Source organism: Syngnathoides biaculeatus, chromosome 13 (genome assembly GCF_019802595.1).
Source record: "Syngnathoides biaculeatus isolate LvHL_M chromosome 13, ASM1980259v1, whole genome shotgun sequence".
NCBI lineage: Eukaryota > Metazoa > Chordata > Actinopteri > Syngnathiformes > Syngnathidae > Syngnathoides > Syngnathoides biaculeatus.
The window spans coordinates 8,054,857-8,074,423 of NC_084652.1; the positions used below are offsets into that span (position 1 = coordinate 8,054,857).

Consider the following 19,567-nt stretch of genomic DNA (forward strand, 5'->3'; position numbering starts at 1 on the left):
CCTTTGCGGGCGACATAAAATCCTCTGGCGGGCCGGCGGTGGCCCGCCGGCCTCGGGTTTGACACCTGTGTCGTCAACGCTATCATTTATTTCATGACAATTGGGAATTTTTGTCCATATTCGGACAAGAATCATAGCGGTTGACACACATACACACACATTTGGCTTTGCGGGCGACATAAAATCCTATGGCGGGCCAGAGGTGGCCCCGCTGGCCTCAAGTTTGACACCTGCGTCATCAACGCTAACGTTTATGATATGGCAATTGGGAATTTTGGTCCATATTCGAACAAGAGTCAGCGGTTGACACGTACGATTTGCCTTTGCGGGCGACAAAATCCTCTGGTGGGCTGGAGGTGGCCCGGGGGCCTCGGGTTTGACACCTGTGTCGTCACTGCTATCGTTATGATATGAAAATGGGGAATTTTGGTCCATATTCGAACAAGAATCATAGTGGTTGACACGTACGATTTGCCTTTGTGGGTGACATAAAATCCTCTGGCGGGCCGGTGGTGGCCCGCCGGCCTCGGGTTTGACACCTGTGTCGTCAACGCTATCATTTATGACACGACAATTGGGAATTTTCGTCCATATTCAGACAAGAATCATAGCGGTTGACATGTACGATTGCGGGCGACATAAAATCCTGTCGGGCAGGAGGTGCCCCGCGGGCCTCGAGTTTAACACCTGTGTCGTCAACGCTATCATTTATGATATGACAATTGGGAATTTTGGTCCATATTCCAACGAGAACCATAGTTGTTGACACATACGATTTGCCTTTGCGGAGAACATGAAATCCTGTGGCGGGCCGGAGGTGGCCCACGGGCCTCGAGTTTGATACCAGTGTGTTCGAATAAGGTTTTTGTCTATTAGGCTCACTTGAGAACCTACGTTTTGGGTAAAGGGGTCTGTGTTTGGGAGTTGTGTTTAGTTTTACTGATTTGGGATATTTTTGGGGACGGATTCTCAGTGTTGGACGTTTTGGGTTTTGTAATATTAAGTATGGGTTATGTTGAAAATGTTTTTTGGGCTAAGGGTGAATTTCCAGTCTTTCTCTCCAGTCGAGAATGACTGAATCGGACGCTTGACCGCCATTCGCCGCTGCTCTGCGTTCGCCCTCACTGGGGAGACGCGATGACACACTTCCTCGTGTCTACGGCCCTCCCGTTCACTTGTGCTTGATGTGACCTGAATTATCACCCTTGAGTGATGATGTCATGGTGGGGACACGGGGGGGCTTGTCACATGGTCACAAACGCTACCCAGATGTAGTAGTATTGCTCACTGTCGTATATTATATATCAAAATGTTTTTTGCATTTGTGTCAGAGTGGCCTTGCTGAAGAAGAGCGGCGAGGAGGACTGGAGGAACCGGATCAACAAGAAACAGGAAGTGGCAACGGCGGTGTCCACTGAGCAGCTTCAGCGCTGGGAGGCGGAGCCGACGCATCAGACCAAGGTGCAGCGTCGACACACACCGTGATAACCGAGACCTCGTATCACGCATTTGTCACAACATTACATATTGCCTGCCGTGATACAGTGACGAAAATAAGTATTTGAACACCCTGCTATATTGCAAGTTGTCCAGGTTAGAAATCATGGAGGGGTCTGAAATTTTCATCGTAGGTGCATGTCCACTGTGAGAGAGATCATCTAAAAAGGAAAATCCAGAAATCACAATGTATGATTTTTTTTTTCATGATTTATTTGCGTGATACAGCTGCAAATAAGTATTTGAACACCTGTCTATCAGCTAGAATTCTGACCCTCAATGACCTGTTAGTCCGCCTTTAAAAGTCCACCTCCACTCCATGTATGATCCTGAATCAGATGCACCCGTGTGAGGTTGTTAGCTGCATAAAGACACCTGTCCACCCCATACAATCAGGAAGCCTCAAACTTGTAACATGACCAAGACCAAAGAGCTGTCCAAGGACACCAGAGACAAAATTGTACGACTCCACACGGCTGGAAAGGGCTACGGAGAAATTGCCAAAAAAACGTCCACTGTTGGAGCAATCATTAGAAAATGGAAGAAGCTAAACATGACGGTCAATCTCAATCGGAGTGGAGTCCCATGCAAGATATCACCTCGTGGGGTCTCAATGATCCTTAGTAAGGAGAGGAACCAGCCCAGGACTACACGACAGGACTTGGTCAATGACCTGAAAAGAGCTGGGACCACCGTTTCCAAGGTGACTGTTGGTAATACACTAAGACGTCATGGTTTGAAATCATGCATGGCACGGAAGGTTCCCCTGCTTAAACCAGCACACGTCAAGGCCCATTTTAAGTTTGCCAATGACCATTTGGATGATACAGACGAGTCATGGGAGGAACGTTTTTCAGTCAGATGAGACCAAAATTGAACTTTTTGATCATAATTCCACTCACTGTGTTTGGAGGAAGATGAATGATGAGTTCCATCCCAAGAACACCATCCCTACTGTGAAGCATGGGGGTGGTAGCATCATGCTTTGGGGGTGTTTTTCTGCACATGGGACAGGACGACTGCACTGTATTAAGGAGAGGACGACCGCGGGCATGTATTGTGAGATTTTGGGGAACAACCTTTATTCCCTCAGTCAGAGCATTGAAGATGGGTCGTGGCTGGGTCTTTCAACATGACAATGACCCGAAGCACACTGCCAGGAAAACCAAGGAGTGGCTCCGTAAGAAGCATATCACGGTTCTGGCGTGGCCTCGCCAGTCTCCAGACCTAAACCCAATAGAAAATCTTTGGAGGGAGCTGAAACTCCATGTTTCTCAGCGACAGCACGGAAACCTGTCTGATCTAGAGAAGATGTGGAGGAGTGGGCCAAAATCCCTCCTGCAGTGTGTGCAAACCTGGTGAACAACTGCAGGAAACGTTTGTCCTCTGTAATTGCAAACAAAGGCTATTGAACCAAATATTAACATTGATTTTCTCAGGTGTTCAAATACTTATTTGAAGCTGTATCACACAAATAAATAGTTTAAAAAAATCATACATTGTGATTTCTGGATTTTTCTTTTGGATTATCTCTCTCTCAATGTGGACATGCAGCTACGATGAAAATTTCACACCCCTCCGTGATTTCTAAGTTGGAGAACGTGCAATGTAGCAGGGTGTTCAAATACTTATTTTCTTCACTGTAAGTTTGCAACTTCGTAAACCCCCTGGACAAGACTGCCCTCCCGCAATATTGCCCCCCTCTGTTTCCACCCCTCTTGCCCTCCCTGCCCCCCGTACCTTCCCCCCCAGGAGGAAGAGGCGGTCGTCCACGAACACGCGCCGGTATGCGTATCAGAGCAGCTGTGGGTAAGGCCCGCTTCTCTACCGGACGCCTTCTCGGGGCAGCCGTGCGGTCCAAACATGCTTTTAGCCGGAATGCACGTCTTTTACCTGCTGTGTGGAGCACTGGGGTGGATTTTGGGAACAGAGACAACAACTAGACTCTCCCTTTTCACGACTTTTTCCCACGTTTCTCATGTGTGTGAAAGGTACCAACGTAGGATTGGTGGTTGAAGTGGACTTGAAGTTTAGAGTTCCTTCAATGGTCTTCGAATTGTTTTGTGATTGCTACCGTTTTCAACTATACAGTAACTATAATGTAGTGTATGAAAGACTCCAAATTTTTGTTTTTGTCGTCATCGTTTGCGCAGCCCTAAGTCTGAAAAGACACCAGAAGCTTCAGAGAAAAAAAATATGTATGCTCGAAGCCGGTTTCCTTAGCAACATGAGATTTGGTAGGCATGCGTAGCAGAACTACACCAACAACAGTTCTAACAACCCATGTCTGAAAAAAGACGCATGAAGTCTAACGTTTTGGCTTGAAACAGAAACCAATCCTTTCCTCCCATCCTTCCTCTCCGCTCCACTCATCCTTCCACCTCTCCATCCTCAGGAGCCCGTTTTCTCCTCCACTTTCTCTCCTCCTTTCTCTCTCGGACAAAAGTGTCAGTACGTCGACCATCACGCTCAGGTAAGCACGGCGGCGCCTCTGATTTGTCGCGCTTGCCGTGAAACTTTTTTTTGATTTCCTGTGGTGGAGCTGAGATCCTGGAACGATGATGTACGCCGTCACGCTTGATTGGATCGCATTTTCCGCCTGGTTCGACGCTATTCCTGTGCGAGTGACTGTTCTTAACGGAGAGGTGACACAGTTTGTCGGGGATTAGAGTTCGGGATATTTTTAAATTATAAAGTGTGGTTGAAGATTTGGGGTTGGGTTTCGGTGGGTTAGGCTTAGAGAGTAGAGTTGCGGTAGGTTCAAGTATTTGTTTTAGTGTTTGTCTTTAGTAGAAATGCAGAAAAGGACCAAGGCACTAGTTCCAGAAACCGTAAAAGGTGTGCTTCCTGCTTTCTATTTAGCAGTGTCTCCAGATGACTCCAGATAAATATCTGGATGAGCCAAAATTTTCTTCAACTAAATCACAACAAAACTGAGACAATTGCTTTTGGCGATAAAGAAAAGAGAATTGCTGTTAGGAAACACCTGGACTCTCTTGCTTTAAAAACCAAAGACCAAGTCCGAAATCTTGGCGTTGTCATGGGTCCTGCCGGTCCCAGCCCTGGCGGTGCAGGTCCCCTGCATACCTGCGCCTCATCAGGGATAATTAACCCGAGTATATATAGGACCCAGCAGACGGTCTGGCTTTGCCAGATCGTTGCCATCCATGCCTCGTTCCCGCACTTCCTTGTTCCTGATCCTGAACCCACTGTGTACCGACCTCCGCCTGTCCTCCGACCAATCCCGTAAGCTTGACGCTCTTGGTACTGCTGCTCTCTCTGACTGACTCTCCGGCTTACGACCTTGGGACGAATAAAGACCTTCCTTTAACTGCCTCCCTGTCTACCGAGTCGTGCATTTTGGTCCACACTAGAGTTCTGGCTATGACAGGTGTTCTGATTGATTCCGACCTCACTTTCGACAATCATATCAAATGAATCACAAAAACTGCCTTCTAGCATCTGAAGAACATATCGAGAGTCAAGTCTTGTACTGTATGTGTCAAGCAGACCAGGAGAAGCTCATGCATGCTTCTTATCTCAAGTAGACTTCACGACTGTAATGGTCTTCTGACTGGACTCCCCCCAAAGACTATTAAACAGCTGCAGCTTATTCAGAATGCTGCAAAACAAAGCGGTCAGCGCATATAACTCCAATCTTAAAGTCCTTGCACTGGCTTCCAGTCAGCTTTAGAATAGATTTGAAAGTTCTGCTACTGGTCTATAAATCACTAAATGGTTTCGGTCCTGAATACATGAAAGAAACGCTTGCGCAATACAAACCCAGTAGAGCTCTGAGATTGAATGACTCGGGTTAAATAGTGGAGCGCACAGTCCAAAGCAAACGTGGTGTTGAAGCAGCATTTAGCTATTATGCTGCACACATATGGAATAATAATAATAATAATAATAATGGTGAGTTCAGCCCCAAATGTGAATGTTTTTAAATCCAGTTTGAAAACTCTTCTTTTTTTCTCACGCTTTTTAGAATATATCCACTTTATCCACCTTCATATTACGTGCACTGTATGTGGTTTTAATTGTCTTTTTTAAAAAACATTTTGTCATTTGTATTGTTTTTATCCCATTTTAAATGTTTTATCTCTTTGTTTTGAAATGCCTTTAATCATGTAAAGTACATTGAGTTACCTCTTGTATGAAATGCGCTATAGAAATAAATTTGCTTTGCTTTAGATCGTAGCGCTATCTGGTGGGGAAAAAAAGTAAGATTTAAACAATTAAAAGGCATAAATGTCCTCAGGATCTATTATAATAAAGGAATTTGTGATCTAGGTTTTCAAATAATACCAAATCCCCCCAAAGCTAAAAGTGACCCTTGCACCATCAATAAATATTACCGTATTTTCCACACTATAAGGCCCACCTTCAATGGATGACTTATTTTAAAACGTTTTTCATATATAAGGCGCACCGCATTATAAGGCGCATAGAATAGAGGCTACAGTAGAGTTATGCATCCACTAGATGGAGCTGCGCTAAAGGGAATGTCAACAAAACAGTCACATAGGTCAGTCTAACTTTATTAATAGATTACAAACCAGCGTTCTGACAACTCCGTTCACTCCCAAAATTAATAAACAGTCGTTTTATTATTTTCCCTTAGGTAAAGTCACTGACATAGTATTGGAGTAGTAGTGGTTGTATAGGAGTCATTTTAGGTTCTTTACACAAACACACAAATGGAAATGAAATGTCATATATCCCAGCATGCAACGCAAGCTACTTCTTCTACAGGGGAAAATTGAGTCGGCGGTTGTTTACCGTAGTTCCGAGACCTGTTGCGGCTCAATATTGATCCATGTATAAGGCGCGCTGGATTATAAGGCGCACTGTCGGATTTTGGGAAAATGAAAGACTCTTCGGTGCGCCTTCTGGTGCGGAATATCCGGTAATCGACCCGCATCTTTTTATTGTCGTTTCAGGTTCAACTGGGAGGAAAGAACAAGGAGGCCCAGATGACCATCAAGGAGCGAAAGCAACTGATTTCCATGCGAGAGGATGCCTGGAAGAACAAAGGCAAGGGTGCGGCCAACGACTCCGGCCAGTACACCGTGGCGGCACGTATGGTCAAGAAAGGTTGGCATAAAATGATGTTTCAGTCTATGGATTTGGTTACGCAACAAATGGCTCACCGCCAAGGATGCACATCTCATTCCATGTAGCTGTTAACGATTGTGTTTGTGAGATCTCAACTGGTCAAATTTTTTTTTGGGAAGGCCTCGCTGCCTCCTCCTCGGTCATTGGGCCGATCCTGTCGCCCGTCCCCACCAAATTCAAGAGTGGCGCAGCGATCGTGGGAAAACCTCACGAGGGTGCGTTTCAATATTTCTCTGTGCATTTCTGGTCAAAAGTATTTGATCTGGAGCATAAACTGATCTTGAATGTCATCTCTTCTCTGTACGTAGACATTGAAGCCAGAGCAGACATGGAGTCAGATAAAAAGCTGGACAAGTTGGAGAGCTTCTTGGGCCGACTCAACAGCAAAGGTACACTTCATACCGGGGAACCAAACCACTTCGTGATCTTCTTAGTTGAAAGTACAGCAGTGGGCTAGGTGCTCAAAGTCACATTTTCTTCATCACCGGCTGTCCTTAACGTTCCAGCTTGTTGTGCCCATCAGTGTCCGAGCTGCAGGAGACCACCCTGACGGTCACCGAGAAGGCGGTGAAGGAGGTTATGAAACCGGACGATGAGATTTTCTCCAGGTTCTACGGCCGCGTGGCCGAACTCCCTCACGTGGCGCCGCGCGTCGAGCTCAGCGAAGACTTCGACGCCATATTCGGTTCGCGCCAGGGCTCCGGTAGGCTGACGTCGGTGATGGTGCGGCATAAGCGCTCCGTCCGTCCGTCCAGGAACGTGCCGGCCTCCCGGAACCCCGTCAAGATGCTGGCCGCCCGGCAGGATATACGACACGAGTATACCGAGCAGAGGCTCAACGTGGCTCAGCTGGAAACCAAGAGGATCTCTTCCGACAAGAGTAAGTGAATGTGTGACACACTAACAATATTACATTATTATTAATAACTTTTAAATGTAAAGCTAAGCTAGTTAGCGAGGTAGGTAGTTCATTGAGAATAGCATGCAAGTGTAACTGAAAGGAAAATATTAAATCCAAAAAGCAACAAAACGAGATTGTTATGTATGTCGGTTGTTGTTCTCTTCTGAATGACAGTGACCAAAAGCTCGGAATATTCCGACGCGGCTCTGGTGGGTCTGGCCAGTAAGGAGAACTATAGCACCGTGAGTTTGCGCAGCGTCAACGTCTCTGAGACGCCCACGTCCAACAACAGCGCCCTCCCGTACAAGAGCCTCATGCTGCTGCACGTCAAAGGTGAGGTCCTCACCTGAGGCGTCCACCGGGGCTTCCGCCTCATCTGCGATGTGCTCTTGCAGGCCGTCGCCGCGTTCAGACCAGACTAGTCGAGCCCAGAGCCTCGTCGCTGAACAGCGGAGATTGTTTCCTGCTGGTGACGCCGGAGCACTGTTTTGTGTGGATTGGAGAGTTCTCCAACGTCATCGAGAGAGCAAAGGTGACCTCTATTTATCTATCTCGATTATTACCTGTAACTGATCATTATTAAAAGCATTATATTGAGATTTGATGGAGGTATTTTGGTGTAGGCTATGGATCTAGCCATGTTCATCCAGACCAAGAAAGACCTGGGCTGCAGGGCAACCAAGGTCCGGACTATCGAGGAAGGAGTTCACATGGAGAGTCCAGATTGCCAAGCGTTCTGGACCATCCTTGGGGGACAGAGTGCTTACCAATGTAGGAAACAATTCACTTTTTTTGTTGCTGCTGCAAATGGGAAAAAGTTCGACATATTTCCTTTCTGATTGATTTAGCTGCTGGCCCGCCAGACGAAGATGACCGTTTTGAGAACGCCATCGTCGAGACCAATTGCATATTTCGCCTTGTGGATGATAAACTGATGCCTGATGATGAGGAATGGGGGAAGGTCCCTCATTTGTCCTTGCTGTCATCCAAAGGGGTCAGTCTCGGTGATCCCAGAACACCATGTACATCCCTTTCAGTCAAATGTCTACATCGTATTTTCATGTCTTGAAGTTTTCAATGTGACTCTTGGTCTGCACACCAGGTGCTGGTGTTGGACTTCGGTAGTGAGGTGTACGTGTGGCATGGCAAAGAGGTTACACTGGCCCAGAGGAAGGTGGCTTTCCAGCTGGCCAAACACCTCTGGAATGGCACCTTCGACTATACCTGTTGCGACATCAACCCACTAGACCCTGGAAGCTGCAACAGCCGAATACCAAGGTACCTTACACTGGATTATTGATGAGCACTTTAAAATCTCTGGCGACTGAGACTTTGGTAGTCATTGTGAGGCTCGTTTAATACAATGAACACCCAAAAAAAAGCTAATGGTGAACTTTACAATTTGCTTCAAGGAGAGATCTCTCCTGTATTTTCTTACAATAAAATCGGTCTGCGAACACATAACCTACCAAACCCAACAACCAAGATCTTACCTTCTCTGGAAACAAAAAATATTTCCAACGATTGCTCAAATTATTTGATGTCACTCTCTGTAACATCTGACTGAATGGAGTCATGGAAGATCTGGTTTGGTAGTATCAACCACAGTATAGCCTCTGCCCCCCGGGCCCGACCCCCGCCCTCCCCAATAATGCCCGAAGAGAGCCCAAACTTACCTGTTATAGAAAAGAAATCTAAGTCTTACCAATCCCCCAAATGTAGACAAAGAACTGAATAGAGCCCTTTAAGAGTTTGTTTAGAACTGTAGACAGTGGTCTCTCATCAAAAACCCAAGTGTCTTATTTGCTCTTTTAGCAACCGATTAGCCTTAAGGCATCGTAACGATTCCCGTTACTAATCAGGTATGATGAGCGTCATTAGAGACGGAACCTATTCTGATCTAAGAGATCAAAATAATTTTCCAGCGAAATGCATCTCTGGCCTCAAATATCGTTAAGTCAAAAGGATACCAACTGCCCATGGACAACTGGTAGACCTTAAACGACCCCTTCTTTATCCGTGTGATACTCTCGCACCACAGAAAGGGCCAAGGCCGTCCCGACTGGGCGATATTCGGCAGGTTGACGGAGCACAACGAGACCATTTTATTTAAGGAGAAATTCATGGACTGGACCGAAGTGAAGCTGCCATCATCGCCGACAGAACTGAGTGAGCAGCTGCCAGAACAACAGGTTTGATTGACTGTTTGTAGACTGTTCTGGGTGAGATTACCAACCATAAACCTACCCCAAGAGGATCCCTTTTTAGCTTAATCTACCACTGGTGTCTTTTCCCAGAAGGCCACAGGACGAGAGTGCCGGCCGTACGACACCAACCTGATGCTCCCGCTCCTACAGTCATCCGTCGCCACCATCTTGGACGGTGTCAATGTGGGGCGGGGCTACGGCACAGTGGAGACAGAGGACCGCATGAGGACTCAGGAAATCAGCACTGTCTCGGTGGACGTGTGGCACATCCTGGAGTTCGACTATAGCCGGCTGCCACGCCAGAGCATCGGACAGTTCCACGAAGGTGACGCCTACGTGGTCAAGTGGAAGTACATGGTCAGCACGTCAGGTTAGTCCCACCTTTCACTCCGGATTCTTTTTGCGAGCTGTACAGTTTAACTTCTTGTGATTGTTTCAGTGGGACGCAGACACAATCCAGAGGTAAGGAGCACCGGACCCGGCCGAGAGAAATGTTGCTATTTCTTCTGGCAAGGCCGACACTCCACTGTTAGCGAGAAAGGAACGTCAGCGTTGATGACGGTGGAACTGGACGAGGAGAGAGGGGCTCAGGTAGGAACACTGAATTGTTTTTCCTTGTCAAGTCACTTGTTGCTTGGCAGCGTTTAGAAGCTTGTGACTGGCCCATAGGTCCATAAAAATGAAAACCTCTGTCTTCAATAAAAAAGAATGTAAAACTGCATCTGTTGGTGCGAATATTTTGCCAGTGCTCTGAACGTGTTCCTCTTTTGCACCACATGGCAAAGCTGACTCATTTTCTTGTCCTGTGGCTTTTCAATTTGCTGATTTTTGGGGTAGTGTCCTAGACAGGATGACATTTTTATGTAAGGGAGGGCTAGAACTCGTGAACAGTTCTATGAGTTCTAGCCCTCCCTGCCTCCTGATCACGAGTGAGGGAAGAATGGAACGGGAGATTGACAGACGGATCGGTGCAGCGTCTGCAGTGATGCGGAATTTGTATCGGTCCGTTGTGGTAAAGAGGGAGCTCAGAGTGTCCCGGCTCTCCCTTCGAGATAGGTTGAGAAGCTCGGTCATCCGGGAGGGGCTCAGTGTCGAGCCGTTGCTCCTCCGCATTGAGAGGAGCCAGATGAGGTGGGCTGGGGCATCTGATTCGGATGCCTCCCGGACGCCGCCCTGGTGAGGTGTTCCGGGCATGTCCCACCGGAAAGGGACCCCGAGAACGACCCAGGACACAGCGGAGAGACTATGTCTCTGGACTGGATTGGGAACGCCTCGGGATCCCTCCGGAAGAGCTGGAAGAAGTAGCTGGGGAAAGGGAAGTCTGGGTATCCCTGCTGAAGCTACTTCCCCCGCGACCAGACCCAGAAAATCGGTAGATAATGGATGGATGGAGGACTAGAACAGATGTGTGAAATTGAATCTCTGACTTTTACTTACTTCTGCCCTGTCGTATTGAAAGCAATTGACTCTTGGTGGGTTCTGTCGTCTGTTGTTTCACGCAATTTTGCCGGATCTCTCAGTGAAAGTATTTTTTTTCTGTATGCGTTACAAGGTGCAAGTGCAACAGGGCAAGGAGCCTCCGTGCTTCCTGCAGTGCTTCAACGGCGGTATGATTGTCCATGCTGGAAAGCGTGAGGAAGAGGAGGAGAACATCCAAAGTAAAGACACACAAATAGTGGACCGATGATTTGCTTTTATGTACTTGTGACTTTCAGCGTCTTTTATCAGGCGAGTGGCGTCTGTACTGCGTGCGTGGCGAGGTGCCAGTGGAGGGCTACCTGCTGGAGGTGGCGTGCCACTGCAGCAGCCTACGCTCCCGAACCTCCATGATCCTGCTCAGCGTCGACAAGGCAGCCATCTACCTGTGGCACGGCTGCAAGACGCAGGCGCACACCCGCGACGTGGCGACCGCAGCGGCGCTCGGCATCAAAGAACAGTAAAAAAAAAAAAAAATTCAGAAATCAATATCACGATGCATTGTGTCAATACACTGGCATTAAATATTGATATTTTCTGCAAATGAAATACCAGTAAATCAATAACCATCCTTAAATGAATACAAATTATATTGACTTTATTTTCATTAATTAGAAGATCTCATTAAATAAACATAAATTTGCCATTAAATAAATACGTGTTTAAAAAATATGCCTTTCTAAAAAGCTATTAGTAAATTCAGTTACATAAAATAAATGAAAAAGACATTAACTATTAAATACATGCAAGTGAGGTTTAATGAGCACATTTAATTCAATAAATACAAACTGAAATCAATCCTGTTAAATTAATTACAACATATCATTAAATAAAAATGTCCGTAAATAAAAATTCTATCCCATTAATAAAAATATAATTGAATTAATACAAATTCATCAAGTATACAAATGCCATTAAACAAATAAAAAATGTTATTAACTAAATACAAAACCTATTAAATGGGGGAAAAAAATTCTGTGAATAAAAATGCCATTAAATCAATGAAAATCCTATTAAAGAATACAACTTAAGTTACATGCATGCCAATTCTATTGAATAAATACAAATATCAGTTCGTGTTGATGAATTAAAGGTGACATGCCAAACCAAGTTTAATATCGAGTTTCTGGCATTTGGGTTGGAACATTTTCTTGATGGTGTCTCGGCAAACGTGAAATATGAATTAAAATCAGTTTATGCAGCGATGGCTGAAATCAAGTCAGTCACATTTCTCAAGCTTATCTACATCACAAGACCTTCCGCTTTCCCTTTCCGCTCCTGAGCCAGCGCTGCAAACACAACAAATGCGCTCTCACAGGTGCGGCTTCTACGTGGAGGCAACCAATCACAGGAAAGGGGCGGTTTTAGGAAAATAGGACCAAAGTGGATGCAAAAGTGGGTCAAACAGAAGTAGAAGTCGACGTAGAAATGGACAAAACCAAGATTTTTTTCAAATGTTTTTATTCAATTGAAACTTTTAATACGAAGTCCATATTTAGAGAGTCAATATATGAAGGTGTAAATAGACAAAATACCGGGTTGTAAAGTGTAAATTATTTTTAAAATTTCCTTAAATAGAAGACAATCCTGGTAAGTATAATTTCAATTAAATACATACAAAAGTCAGTAAATAAATGAAAGCGCTGTTCCATAAATAAAATGTCAAGAAATAAATAATGAATAAATAAGTTCTATATAACGATTGAATGATATAAAATAATACTAAATATTACACAATGGGGGGCACGGTGGGTCAGCTGGTAAAGCGTTGGCCTCACAGTTCTGAGGTCCCGGGTTCAATCCCGGACCCGCCTGTGTGGAGTTTGCATGTTCCCCTCGTGCCTGCGTGGGTCTTTTCCAGGCACTCCGGTTTCCTCCCATAACCCAAAAACATCCAACATTAATTGGACGCTCTAAATTGCCCCTCGGTGTGACTGTGAGGGCGGTTGTTTGTCTCGATGTGCCCTGCGATTGGCCGGCCACCAGTTCAGAGTGTACCCCGCCTCCTGCCCGTTGACGACCCTTGTGAGGATAAGCGGTGAAGAAAATGGATCGACGGATGTTACACCATGCATTTGTGCCCCTTCAGGTGTCCTCTGGAAGCCGGACTCCACAGCAGCAGCAAGGTGACCATCCAGGAGTGTGACGAGGGCACCGAGCCGCCGGGCTTTTGGGAAGCTCTGGGGCACAAAGACCGGAAAGCCTACGACTGCATGCTGCAAGGTGATAAACGTGGACATCAAACAGCTCCAATTTTACATATGGCCTCGCCTCGGAGCTTTCGGCCGCAGAGGGATAGTTTGGAGTTAACAATCCCACACAAATTTATATTTCGCGCCCTTAAACCAACGGAGGGACTCATATTTTTACACGTGCTGTAGATATGTGTCGTAAATCTCGCTTCCGAGTTGAGTTTGGTCAGAGTAGCGGAACGTCCACATGAATAGAAAAGGGCTTTGCTAAAAGTTTTGGGACAGATACAGGCAGTGAAAAACGGCAAAAAAATATGTGGACCTGCAGGAAGGGAAATGTTTTTTCCCAATCATTTTTGGGACACACACAGGAAGTTGGAAAGGCAAGAAATTATGGAGTTTGGACCGACAGGACCTACAGGAAACCAAATGTGTCATTTGACAAAGGATTGGGAAGTGAAAATGTGGAATTTCACAGAAGCATCGGAATAAAGGAAGTGAAAATGTGGAGTTCAGATAAAGTTATTGGGCAGAAGTAACAAGGAAATCTCACCATTCTTTCTCAGACCCCGGAAAATTCAACTTTACTCCGCGGCTCTTCCAGCTGACCAGCACGTCGGGAGAGTTTGTGGCCACAGAGTTCTTCCACTCGTCCCGGACTCCAGACCTCGTCAGCTCGCTGCCCTTCCTGCAGGAGGAGCTCTACAATGCGGCGCAACCGGGTGAGGCTTGTCTCAATGCCAGTTTTCTCCTTCTACAGTTCGGAGGGTCAGACTAAAAGAGTACTGGACCGTTTGGGTTTCGCAGCGTTGTTCCTGGTAGACAACTTCCACGAGGTCTACCTGTGGCAGGGGTGGTGGCCTCAGGACAGCGAGAGCACCGGCTCGGCTCACATACGCTGGGATGTGGACAGGAAGTGCGCCATGGAGACTGTACTGCAGTACTGCAAAGGTAATTCCCTCTTTCAACCCGAAAACTTTCACTCTAACTTTATCCGCCCCCAGCCCTATTCTGCTCAACCCAAACCTTAACGCTATCCCTCGAATCCAAACCCTTTCCACATTCCAGTAACTCTAAACCTGCATCCAAGATAAACTTCCAGAATAATGGATTTTAATGAAAGTCAGTTATTATTATTATTATTATTTCCTTTTTTTGCAGAGAAGAGTAACAGGAAGCCTCAGAAGTCCTACCTGATCCACGCCGGACTGGAACCGCTCACCTTCACCAACATGTTCCCCAGCTGGGAGCACCGCGAGGACGTAGCCGAGATCTCAGAGAGGGTAAAATGTCACGTTTTTGCGCTCATTTTTTGGATTTCATCAAGCTGAGTTGGTGGTGGTTGTGCCTGGTGTTTGGTTTTCATTTTTCTGACTGTTAAAAACACTTCACTGTCCCTTTATGACACAAACATAATCATTTACGGCCATCTAAATGCTGATACCATGTGGAAGTATGATAATGAATATAAGTGAAATAGAAACAGCTACACATGGAAATACTTACCGTAATCCTCGGCCTACGGAGCGCACCTGATTATAAGCCTCTCCCAGTACATTTGTAAAGGAAATACCATTTGGTACATACGTACGCCGCAGCTGTGCAAAAGCCGCAAGTACCCACATTGAAACACGAGATATTTACAAAGAAAGACGGTGCACAGAAAGAGTTCAATGCTAGCGTCGCTGTGCTAACGCTAGCGCAGCACGAACGGGACCAGTTAAAAAAAAAAAAAAAACATACCGGTAAAAATCACTGAGAAACACCAGTAACACGCTAGCGCAGCGCTAACAGGGCAGGACCGGTAAAAGTCACTTCCTCGGCACATATACTCCACCGGTCTCACGCTTAGCTTTTCCGCTCGAGTGCCCCCTCGCGGCCGTTAGAAAAAAATTGCACAAATTAGCCGCATCACCACATGAACAGGGTTGAAAGCGTAAGAAAAAAGTCCCGGCTTATAGGCCGGAAATTACGGTACATTTTGGGGAGCCTGACTACGATTGCCCTCCTCCCCCACTACGGTAGCACGGTTGGACAAAAGAACTATTTCCAATTTTCTTTTCTTTCCCATGTGGCCGCAGGAAGCGGAGGTGTCCAACCAGATCATCCTGGTGGAGGACGTGCTGGCCCGGCTCAGTCGGAACACCTACCCGCTTGACCAACTGCGGGCCCGGCCGCTCCCGGAGGGTGTGGACCCGCTGCGTCTGGAGATCTACTTGTCCGACTGCGACTTTGAGGTCGGGGAGATGCACGTCAATGTTTTTTTTTTTTTACGCTAAATGTAACCTGTAGAGTTGTGAACAGTGCACTACGTCAGAAACATCAGGCAAGCTGTTGGGTTTCCCGTGGCGTCGTGTCCAAATGACACTCAATGCCCCGTTTGTCACAAAGTCCATCCTAACATTGTCTTAAGGTGACATTTTAATCACCAACAGCTCCTGGATGTCTTAAAGAAAGTCTCCGTTATTTGATCGATTTACACGAAGAATCAGAATCAGCTTTAATGGCCAAGTGTGCAAAAACACAAAAGGATTTTTTCTCCTGCAGTCGGTGCTGGACGAAGAACGAGGAATTATAGCATACTTACTGGACCGAAACATGTGGTTGTTACACTCCACCTGGAACTAATCAAATTTGGAGGTAGCAGTTCTGGCTCAATGGGTTTTCGTTAGCACGGAGATGGGGGTTGGAGCTAGGGTCTTGTAACTAGATGAGCATATTCTCGCCCTGAGTCGGAACAGAAATGCCAACAGTCAAAAAGCATTTTCACATCGCGTAGGCAGCACTTCATCACCAAGCCAAACGTAGAGTAGTACGCAACAACTTTCCGAACATTCGAGTACGTGCCTGTTTTTAGAAGCTAACACTGTTCACGTTACAGTTTAGCTCTCATGTCATTGTGCCTCCTTGTAGTCCACTTGAAAATGTTAGCTAGCTTCCAAGCAGAGAAACTAGGGCTTAGGGGCAGTATTATGTAAATTGTGAAATCACAATTAAATCTAATTAATCTCATTCTCGCTTACCTATACATTTTGAGACACAGACGCAGATAAAATAATAATCAGATAATCAAACTCACATTTCGATAATATGTCCCCTTTAACTGTCATTTTTCAGAGCAAGGACGAGGTGCGTTGAGGTAAGCTTACCCTTGAAGCTCGCAAACTGTCGATTCACATTTCTGTGCACGATGACCACCCTCGAGAAATATGAATTCAACAACGGGGCGTCCACCGTGTTGCGCCGTGGCCGGCTGCAGCCGTGGATTTCCGAGCAGTCATCGCCCCGTCGTCGGTCATAGTTTGCTGTAAAAACGCACGCGGCACTCTTTTCTTTTCACTTTGTTCTCAGGGAATGAATGAATGCTGCAGTGTACAAAGTGAAGCATGACGAACGAAGCACACGAAGATATGAAATGTTTTTTGCATGTCACGCACTGCAAGTATTCTCTCACCTCACGTAAAGAACACTGATGCCTTAATAAAAATGATTAAGCCATTGGAAAAGTAGCAAAAGCACACTAAAGATAGATCAGTAGTGAAATTGAAAATTTATACTCAAGAAAAGTACCGAAATTCCCGGCCTATAGAGCGCAGCTAGCGTTAAACTCTTTCTGTGTACCAAGGCTTATAACCAGGTGCGCTAACGCTAGCGCCACACTAACACTAGCACCATGCTAACGCTAGCACCGCATCACCACATAAACTGCTAGGTTGAAAGCGTGTGGAAAAAAAAATACGGTATAAACTCAAAACTGGTCTGATAGAGGTCACAAAGTTGAAAGATATTATTGTATTGCAAAAAAAAAAAATTAAATATCTGAAAAAGGAACAACAACAAAACTCCAAAATAAGTAAGTTTCTTTCGGCTTTACCCGTTAAAATACAACAACAAACTCCCAAATCACCCTTTTTTCAGAGATGCCTTTTTTTTTGGGGGGGGGTATTTAGTTTTTTTATAGTACAAGTTTCTTTATGGCGGCACGGTGGATCAGCTGGAAAAACGTTGGCCTCACAGTTCTGGGGTCTTGAGTTCAATCCCGGCCCCCCCTATGTGGAGTTTGCATGTTCTCCCTGTGCATGCTTGGCTTTCCTCCGGTTACTCCGGTTTCCTCCCACATCCCAAAAACATGCAACATTAATTGGACACTCTAAATTGCCCCTAGGTGTGATTGTGAGTGTGGCTGTTTGTCTCTATGTGGCCTGCGATTGGCTGGGGACCAGTTCAGGGTCCAGCACACCCTGCGACCCTTGTGAGGATAAGCGGCAAAGAAAATGGATGGATGGACATACATACGCCACAGCTGTGTAAAAGCCACGTGCCCACATTGAACTGGTCGTTCAGGGTCTGCCCCGCCTCCTGCCCGTTGACAGCTGGGACAGGCTCCAGCACTCACCACAACCCTTGTGAGGATAAGCGGCTAAGAAAATGAACGGATGGAAGTTTCTTCAATGTGTACAGCATGATGGCATGTTTGCCTTACACTTCTGAAGTTGAGGGTTAGAATCTTGGCTCCAGCTTTCCACCGTATTCTGTATCCAGCTCACCCGAGACCCGAGTGAGGATAAGCAAACTGTATAGAAAATGAACGGAGGGAACATTTTCAATCAGATATTATATTATTAGATGAGCTGATAGGGTCCCTAGGATTGTTTTCTTCGTGCGTTACAGTTCCTATGATCATTTTTATTTTACTATGCTCTCTTATTAACTCGTGTGTGTGTTTGTGCGCGTGTATATCTGTGTGTATTCTCCAGGAGGCTTTAGAGATGAAGAGAGACGAGTACGAACGTCTACCAGGGTGGAAACAAGTCAATTTGAAGAAGGCGAAAGGACTGTTTTAAGCACGTTGGATTGAGGATGGAACGAGAGAAGCACAAACAGAGAGAAACAGGAGGATGCAGATCTACTGGAAAAGGACGCGAGGACTTGAGAAGCACTTCCTGTTCCGTGTCAGGACACGCCGAGGGAAAACGTGTTGGTTTTCGTGGACTTGACGCCCCCGTTGCTCAAGTACAAGTGTGCACTTTTGGCATCGGTGTTGTAATGTAAAGGTTTGATGTTGAATGATGTATAGTGCCTTTGATTATTTGACTTTATTTTATTTTATTTTTTTTTGGTTTGTGTACAGTTTATACAAAGACAAAATAGTGTGATCTCTCTTTGGCATAAAGCACATTGAGAATCCGGAATGGAGTCATCTTGTGTCTCCTGCTTAATAAATGAAAGCACTTTTAAGACCACTTTAACCGATTGAGGATTTGTTTTTTTTTTTTTAAAAAAAGCCTCCACGGAATAAACAAATGAAAAAAAAACAATGACAATAAAGTTAATGTGTTTTTTTCTTTCATAACGTAAGTATAAAAATAAATAATTTCAGTATGTATATCAACACCCTCGGTATGATTGATGTTTTTTGTAACATCAATAATGAAAATGTTTTAGTTCTGAGAAGTAAAAATAACCATCCATCCATTTTCTTTGCCGCTTATCCTCACTAAGGTCGCAGGGAGCGCCTTAGCCTATCCCAACAGTATACGGGCAGGCGGCGGGGTACACCCTGAACTGGTCGCCGGCCAATCGCAGGGCACATGGAGACAGACAACCGCACTCACAATCACACCTGCGGACAATTTAGAGTGTCCAATTTATTTTGCATGTTTCTGGGATGTGGGAGGAAACCGGAGTGCCCGGAGAAAACCCGCGCAGGCACGGGGAGAACATGCAGACTCCACACACGAGGGTCCGGGATTGAACCAGGAACCTCGGAACTGTGAAGCCAACGCTTTCCAATTGGTTGACCATGCTGCCTAAAAATAACTAATGACAAAATAATTTTTTCAATGTTCATTTCATGATCTAAAACATAAACTGGAAGTCTATTTTAGTTACTAAAATTTTCTTGAAGGTTTTATTTAATATTTGGGTTAGGGGTTGTATTCTATTACAGAAGGAATAATATTTTGGGGACACGAGGAGACAGACGACAGTCACACTCGTAATCACACTTAGGGGCAATTTAGAGTCTCCAATTAATGCAGGAATTTGGGTGGAAACTGGAGCACCCGGAGAAAACCCACACAGGGACGGGGAGAACATGAAAACTCTATGGAAACTGGGCTGGGATTTGAACCTAGGCTTGCAGAGTTTTGAGGCCAAAGCTCTACAGCTGCACC

General features: G+C 45.6%; 1 protein-coding gene across 9 annotated transcripts in view; it reads left to right on the plus strand.

Moving 5' to 3' along the window:
* Window positions 1–18,640, plus strand: part of LOC133510948 (supervillin-like) — a 39,713-nt gene extending 21,073 nt beyond the window's left edge. For 5 of the 9 annotated variants that reach the window (XM_061839465.1, XM_061839468.1, XM_061839466.1 and 2 more), the window contains 23 exons: window positions 1,332–1,461; window positions 3,250–3,306; window positions 3,893–3,970; window positions 6,441–6,594; window positions 6,735–6,830; window positions 6,924–7,004; window positions 7,139–7,495; window positions 7,691–7,849; window positions 7,912–8,048; window positions 8,140–8,287; window positions 8,365–8,510; window positions 8,619–8,794; window positions 9,558–9,708; window positions 9,814–10,093; window positions 10,163–10,314; window positions 11,276–11,381; window positions 11,452–11,659; window positions 13,289–13,422; window positions 13,958–14,113; window positions 14,199–14,342; window positions 14,553–14,674; window positions 15,473–15,628; window positions 18,149–18,640. In XM_061839465.1, coding sequence (XP_061695449.1) covers window positions 1,332–1,461; window positions 3,250–3,306; window positions 3,893–3,970; window positions 6,441–6,594; window positions 6,735–6,830; window positions 6,924–7,004; window positions 7,139–7,495; window positions 7,691–7,849; window positions 7,912–8,048; window positions 8,140–8,287; window positions 8,365–8,510; window positions 8,619–8,794; window positions 9,558–9,708; window positions 9,814–10,093; window positions 10,163–10,314; window positions 11,276–11,381; window positions 11,452–11,659; window positions 13,289–13,422; window positions 13,958–14,113; window positions 14,199–14,342; window positions 14,553–14,674; window positions 15,473–15,628; window positions 18,149–18,235 — 3,415 coding nt within the window. In that variant the 3' untranslated portion in view covers window positions 18,236–18,640. Of the gene's footprint in view, window positions 1–1,331; window positions 1,462–3,249; window positions 3,307–3,892; window positions 3,971–6,440; window positions 6,595–6,734; window positions 6,831–6,923; window positions 7,005–7,138; window positions 7,496–7,690; window positions 7,850–7,911; window positions 8,049–8,139; window positions 8,288–8,364; window positions 8,511–8,618; window positions 8,795–9,557; window positions 9,709–9,813; window positions 10,094–10,162; window positions 10,315–11,275; window positions 11,382–11,451; window positions 11,660–13,288; window positions 13,423–13,957; window positions 14,114–14,198; window positions 14,343–14,552; window positions 14,675–15,472; window positions 15,629–16,508; window positions 16,531–18,148 lie in introns of all 9 variants that reach the window. The other 4 variants (XM_061839471.1, XM_061839470.1, XM_061839472.1 and 1 more) reach the window with 4 other exon arrangements.
* Window positions 18,641–19,567: the final 927 nt, after the last annotated feature.